This window comes from Pelophylax lessonae (assembly GCF_965119305.1).
Source record: "Pelophylax lessonae genome assembly, chromosome: 4".
Taxonomy (NCBI): domain Eukaryota; kingdom Metazoa; phylum Chordata; class Amphibia; order Anura; family Ranidae; genus Pelophylax; species Pelophylax lessonae.
This window is the reverse complement of record NC_138771.1, coordinates 560,187,369-560,194,839: the sequence shown is the minus strand read 5'-3', so window position 1 is coordinate 560,194,839 and position 7,471 is coordinate 560,187,369. Positions and strand designations below refer to the sequence as shown.

The window sequence follows — 7,471 nt, the reverse complement described above, 5'->3', positions numbered from 1 at the left end:
CTGAGGTAAGTATTGCATAATGAGCTAATATGCGATGCATACTAGCTCATTATGTCTTTCTTTTGCAGGGTGTAAAAAAAAAAGAAAAAAACCTCTTTAAAAGAGGGAAGAAATAGAGAAGGAAGGAAGAGAAGGGAGAAAGGAAGAAGAAAGGGAAGGAAGAAAGAACGAGAGGAAGAAGAAGGAAGAGAGGTAGAAGGAATAGAAGGAAGAAAGAGAGGAAGAAAGCAAGAAAGGAGGAAGAGAAGGAAGAAATAGAGACGGAAGGAAGAAATAGAGATGGAAGGAAGAGAAGGGAGAAAAAAAGGAAGAAATGGAAGAAAGAGAGAAAGAAGGGAAGGAAGAAAGAGAGGAAGAAGAAGGAAGAGAGAGAGAGGAAGTAGGAAGAGAAGAAAGAGAGGAAGAAGGAATAGAAGGAAGATGGAAGAATGCAGAAGGAAGGAAGAGAAGGAAGAAATAGGAAGGAAGAGAAGGGAGAAAGAAGGACGAAAGAGAGAAAGAAGAGAGAAAGAAGAAAGGGAAGGAAGAAAGAGAGGAAAAAGAAAGAGAAGAAGAAGAAGGAACAGAGAGATGAAGAAGGATGAGAAGAAAGAGAGGAAGAAGGAATAGAAGGAAGATGGAAGAATGCAGAAGGAAGGAAGAGAAGGAAGAAATAGGAAGGAAGAGAAGGGAGAAAGAAGGACGAAAGAGAGAAAGAAGAGAGAAAGAAGAAAGGGAAGGAAGAAAGAGAGGAAAAAGAAAGATAAGAAGAAGAAGGAACAGAGAGATGAAGAAGGATGAGAAGAAAGAGAGGAAGAAGGAATAGAAGGAAGATGGAAGAATGCAGAAGGAAGAGAAGTAAGAACTAGAGTAAGGTGGAAGAAAGAAAGAAGACAAGGAAGGAAGGAAGAAAACGAACACATCCATTATATCTAAGAATGCAGCTGCAATATAATGAACGCTTGTTTTTTGGTTTAATTCCACTTTAACCCTACTCTATCCTAAAGACCAAAAGGAAAACATGTCTAGTGATGCTTTAAAGCAGAAGTATGGATTATAAGAAATGTGGAATTGCGGGTATCAGAGTGGCTCTCGTGTTCGGTCAGGGGCCCCCAGTGCCAGGACTGGATCTGCAGGTCTCAGCTCGTTCTCTTGGAGCAGGGGAAGAGGGGCGGGTCCCCTCAGTGCGCTGTCCTTGGTGCTGGCAGGTGTAGTGCGCATGCTCGCCCCTGTCCCGTGCGCTATAAGTAGGTGTGCGGGAGTGCTCCGCTCCCCAGCCCGCACCATGAGCTCGTACAGCTACGATCCGTATTACAGCACCTCCTATAAGCGCCGGGTGGTGGAGAGCTCCCCCCGGTTGCACATTCGGAGTAGCTATGTGTCCCCCAGCCGGAGCAGTTACTCTCCCACTATCAGTAGCAGTGTACGCCGGAGCTATGCCTCCTCCTCATCCGCCGCCTCCAGCCTGCTGCACAGCGCCGACTCCCTGGACCTGACCCAGGTGGCCGCCATCAGTAGTGACCTGAAGATAGTCCGCACCCAGGAGAAGGCTCAGCTCCAGGACCTCAATGACCGCTTCGCCAGTTTCATTGAGCGGGTCCATGAGCTGGAGAAGCGGAACAAAGTGCTGGAGGCGGAACTGCTCCTTCTCCGCCAGAAGCACAGCGAGCCGTCCCGGCTGAGGGATCTGTACGAGCACGAGGTGCGCGAGCTCCGCCTGGCCCACGAGGAAGCCGTGGGGGACAGGCAGACCCTGCGCGCGGAGCGGGAGCGGCTGGAGGACGCGCTGAGGGGGCTGCAGGCGCGGTACGAGGAGGAAGCGCTGAACCGGGAGGATGCGGAGGGCAGGCTGCTGGACGTGCGGAAGGAGGCTGACATGGCGGCGCTGGGCCGGGCAGAGCTGGAGAAGAGGATGGACAGCCTGCTGGATGAGATCGCCTTCCTGAAGAAGGTGCATGAAGAGGAGCTGGCCCAGCTGCAGTCCCAGGTGCAATACGCCCAAATCTCCCTGGAGGTGGACGTGGCCAAGCCGGACCTCAGCTCTGCCCTGCGGGACATCCGGGCGCAGTACGAGAAGCTGGCCGCCAAGAACATGCAGTCCGCGGAGGAGTGGTTCAAGTCCAGGTTCACCGTCCTGACGCAGAGCGCCGCGCAAAACACTAACGCAGTGCGGGCAGCCAAGGACGAAATGTCAGAGAGCCGGAGGATGCTCAAAGCCAAAGCGCTGGAGATCGATGCCTGCCGGGGGGTGAATGATGCTCTGCAGAGGCAGATCCAGGAGCTGGAGGACAAGCAGAGTTCTGAAGTGGCACAGATGCAGGTATTGGGGTGTGATGGGGCAACAGGGGGGCAGTGCAATGAATCAGCTTTATCTACAGCACCCTGGACAGATCACAAGTGCAATTGCCAGAGTAAAGCAGCATTGCAGCCTCAGATCTGTTCATGGGTGACTATAGGTAAATGGGGGGGATTTACTAAAACTGGAGCACTCAGAATAAAGTGCAGCTGGGCATGGTAGCCAATCAGCTTCTAACTTCAGCTTGTTCAATTAAGTTTTGACAGTAAAAAATTAATTGGTTTCCATGCAGAGCTGCACCAGATTTTGCTCTCTCTGGTTTTAGTAAATTTCCCCATTGAAAGAACCTGCACACTGGTGTCCATTTCACCCAAAATATGCACAGCTCTTATTTTTAAGTGGAATTTTTTTAGGTAAAATAAATAGATTTATTTGTTGTAATGTGTGGGGGAAAATCTGCTGTGTCATATACAAGCCATATCTGCATAGTTCCTCTGGGACTTAAAACCACAACTTCATATGTCACCATTAGCCTATAAAGCTTTGCACCAGTTAGGGGAATGCCTTAACCCAGATGTATCATCTGTATTTTCACTTTAATGATATTAAAACCCACATTGATCCAGTGCCCACACTATCTTTTCCTGTCATGCAGTTTATGTAAATCTTTTCAAAAGCACAAATGTATTTAAATATACATGAGTGATGGCAGAGAAAAAGACCAAATGGTCCATGGAGTCTGCCCTTTATAAACCTATATTGTATGTATATATATATATTATATATTGTTTGACACCTGACATTTAGCTGAAATAAATGTTTTTATTATTTATTTTATGTATTTAAATAATACCTTTTATTAAAACTAAATATATATATATATATATATATATATATATATATATATATATATATATATATATATATATATACACATATATATAGATACATTTATTTATTTATTTTATTTTCATGAATTCAATATATTTATTTCAGCTAAATGTCAGGTGTGAACCAGCTTGAAAATAAATAACATATAATCTCGATTGTGCAAAAAAAAAAAAAAAAGTCACTACAGCAGTGCAATGGTAGCATAGGACTTGTAGTTCTACATTTGCTGAATTTCTAGTATGTAAATGTGCCCAAAAACCCCCTAATTATTGTCAGACTGAGAATTCCTGGCATTCACATCATTTGCAGTTTTGTAGAGAATTCTGTCACTCCATACATTAGATGTCTACATTTAGACTTGTTCGGTAAAACACTGCAAAGAGCACAGTACATAGTACAGTAACCTATAGCAGTATGGGATTTTTTCCTGCAACGCTTTAAATAAACTAGTTTGTGTCTGCTTTAGAATGATGGTCCAGCAGAACATTGTATTCTCATGAATTCGGTGCAGTGAAAATGTTCCCTCTATAAAGCAATGATTATCCTTTATTTGTTAGTTCACAGTTTTTTTTTCTGTATGAGTTTACATACAGGTTGAACTGGATGGACTATTGTCTTTATTCAACCTCACCTACTATGTAACTATGTAAGTTCCCTCTAATAAAAAAAAGTTATATAACCAGTATATATTTAATAAATTATAATCAGATAACTAGACGAAATTATGTCTGGTGGTCAATGATAAAATTATTGTACACAATTACAAGATCATAATGCTATCAGGGCTACTAAAAAAAAAATGTTTTTAGCTGAATGCTAATATTGAGCATATAATTAAATCACAACTCCTTTATTGATGCCACACCCAGGTTTACTGTGCCATATGTCCTTGTTCTGTTTTATATTGTATAAATATATTTTTTATCTTAATTGGTTTTTGTTCATTCGTTGACCACAGGATGCTATAAACAAATTAGAAGACGAGCTTGGGAATACAAAGAGTGAAATGGCAAGGTATCTGAAAGAGTATCAGGATCTGCTCAATGTCAAGATGGCGCTGGATATAGAAATTGCTGCATACAGGTAGGATGCTGCACTGACTGCCTGCAACTATGGCTCTATATAATTTATAGACAGCAGATAATTAACTGTCAGAATCGCATTACTAGTTTTTATGACACAGTTCAGTGCTGCCAGCTTCAGTCCCTGAAGTTTGTGGTCATCCCGTAGATGCAGTATCTGTAATGAAGTGAATGAGAAGAATCATTTTTTTTTTTTTTTTTTGGTAGAATGTGGATTCTAGCTTTGCTTTTAACAAAAAATGGCTAAATAAAGTATTTCAAGGTGCTAAAACATCTATGTATATAAAGCAGTATTAAACCCAATGGCAAACATTTATTGCATTTCAGTTTATTAAATTTTAGATGTGATGGTTTCATTAGTTTTCTTTTTTAGACTTTTTCTTTTCTTTTTTTATGTGGCCAGTATTCTTCAACAGCACTACAGATGTGTCAGTAAAAAACTATCACTGCCACCACATCTAAGGATTGGTAGGCTGCAATATATTCCCTTTTTGTTTTTGAGTTTAATACCACTTTAAAGGTATATTACAAATATTTTTGTTCTGTTAATCAACTGCCTAACAGAAAGTAACAATGTTGCTTATGCCTTCAAAGAACCTGCAGCTGTGTGAATAGAAAAAGGAAATAAAAAGAGAAAATGGTTTTCTTTTTTCCACTTTGCCTATGATAACAAATAAAGTAAGAATACGATTATACAGCAGAACGCCCTTGTTAGTCTCTGCATTTTGGCTTGCACAGTGACCTTGAGAAATAAAGTTGTAAAATTTTGATAAAGTGATTAAACGCGATATAGGCTTTGATTTACTAAAGGGGAATATGGTGTTCACTTTGGCTTAGTTAGTGACTGATGTGAAATTCTGCTGATTTCCATCATCCAATCATATGCTAACAAAAATATACGTTTTTGAATTTTCCTTGCAAATGATTGGGTAGTCTTTGGAAATAGATTTTTTCACCACATTCACCAAGCTAATTGAAAATTCCCTTGCAAAATGAGTAGTCTATTTTCTTTTAGTTACTCAACCCCATAGTCTCTAATAAAACCACAGAGGCAGTGACCAATGTTCCCGTAGTTCTGCAGCAGACATAAGCAGGCTGTGGCTCTTCAGAAATGCAACTTTTTTGCATTTAATAATAGTTGGGCGCCTCTGGGTATCTCACAACGTTTCTTCAGCACAGTATTTATTTTCCACAGCTTCACAATGAGTATCATAGAGTTGTCTTTCTCTATCACTGTAGTTTATCTACCTCTGTTACAGGAAGTTACTGGAAGGGGAGGAGACCAGACTAAGTTTTTCTGGTGTTGGGGCCATCACCAGTGGATACACACAAGCTTCCCCTATATTCGGACGCTCTTCATACAGCCTGCAGAGCAGCTCCTACATCTCTTCTCGTGCATTTCCTACCTACTACTCCAGAGATGTCCAAGAAGAACAACTTGATGTAGAAGAGACCATTGAGTCCACCAGGGCAGAAGAAGCAAAGGCAGAAGCCCCAGAGGAAGAAGAAGAGGCTGCAGAGGAAGAGGAGGGAGAAGGTGAAGGAGAAGAAGAGGGAGAAGGTGAAGAGGAAGAGGAAGGAGGAGAGGAGGCAGAGGGAGAAGGTAAACATTCTCAGCAAAATGGCAGATGATGGTTAATACATCTTAGATAAAAGAACAAATCTGGGTTCTGATAAGGTGCAAGAATCAGTGATTTCACCCATTGCTTTACATCTGCTCATCTCTTTCCAGTTCCCTAATTGCTAATAAATGTCAAGATCATGGGAGTAGTTCCCCCACCCTTTCAGCATATATAGTTATAATTGTCTATAAAAATAATTGTCTGCCTTCCATGCTAAGCCGATCTGAATCTGATGTTATTCAACATTCCCTTCACAGTATTTAAAAAGAAAACCTCTAGCATTTTTTTGCACATCCATCCTGCCCGAGCTGAAGGAAAAGGAAAATCACAGTATACACAATTTATACCCTGTGGTCTTTGGTCCGGTCCCATGACGGGCCCTCTTCTTTCTGGTGGGCGGGTCCTGAATGGTGCAGAGAACAGAGCCACACCCACTGATGCATTCTTCTGTAAGTCTAGGGTGGCAGGATGTCACCTTCCAGTGGGTGGGTCGTTGACACCCTGCTCTCACAGAAAGTGGATTGAAAGCCCAAAAATTGAACATAGTTATGATCCTGCAAGGGAAAGCACTGGAAATAGCGAGAGTACATGTAAATCAATATTTTAAAAATAATCATAAATTAGAGATGAGCTTCAACAAATAAGTATCCTATCAAATCTCATACCATTGAACTTGTTACCTGGGGAGTTAATTATCCATACCCTCAATAAAAATATTAAATAGGGGTTGTATTATCTGCACCTGTAAATTATTTTATTGCATATAATTTTTTAGGCCAACCTGCAACTGAAGTCCCAGAAAACACCACCTTGTGGCTATTACCTATCAATCAGAGATCCATAGGATCTAAGGGACCCTTGGTGATCTATTTATAGTCAAGAGTAGTCATATATATATTTGGGTCTACGTATTTTAGAATCATACTAATCGTGTTTTCATTTTTGTTATTTTTACATTTTCAGGAGGAGAAGATGAGGAGGGAGATGAAGAGGGAGGTGAAGAAGAAGAGGGTAAGGAGGATGAAGCTGAAGAAGGTGATGAAGAAAAAGAAGAAGAAGCGGCAGAAGAAGAAAGTAAAGATAAAAAATAGGTTCTTTGCAGTTTATACCAAACACATGAGTTATTTCCCAGCTAATAAATCCTTCTTATGACTAATACACTCTATCCCCCCAGTTGCCCACAAATCACCTCTAATCACCTTTCTGTTTGTGTTGCCTTCTGTGTCTAGAGTTTGAACCTTCAAGCTTTATTCAGGGTCCTTACCCCACCCTGACCTGTCTTTCCAGGTTGTGCATGGTTAATCCAGGTCCAATTCCTGGAGCTTCCAGTCTATTCACAATCCGTGCAGAGATCACCATGACATCCATGCAAGGTCTTCCTCTTTTCAAACCCATGTTTGTTCCATGACCATCAGACTTTATAGCAATACTAGTTTTACCAGCCTTTTCTTTAAATCAAGATAAAAAAGGCAAATAGCCATGAGCCATTCATTTAAATGGCAAGACCCCCAAAAATGATATTTATGAAAACAAGGGGTGTAAATACTCTCTTCTGTGGCTGCAACAATATGACATCACTTTAATGCCAAGCCATGTGATGA

At 41.3% G+C, this 7,471-nt stretch overlaps 1 protein-coding gene across 1 annotated transcript; it reads left to right on the top strand.

Annotated features, from left to right (window-relative positions):
• Positions 1-1,204: 1,204 nt before the first annotated feature.
• On the top strand, positions 1,205-6,961 carry NEFL (neurofilament light chain; the record flags this gene model as incomplete). Its single annotated transcript, XM_082253684.1, has 4 exons — positions 1,205-2,299; positions 4,125-4,249; positions 5,508-5,851; positions 6,834-6,961. Exons 1-4 carry the CDS (start codon positions 1,265-1,267, stop codon positions 6,959-6,961), a joined length of 1,632 nt encoding a protein of 543 aa, XP_082109810.1. The 5' UTR covers positions 1,205-1,264.
• Between the last annotated feature and the right edge of the window lie 510 nt (positions 6,962-7,471).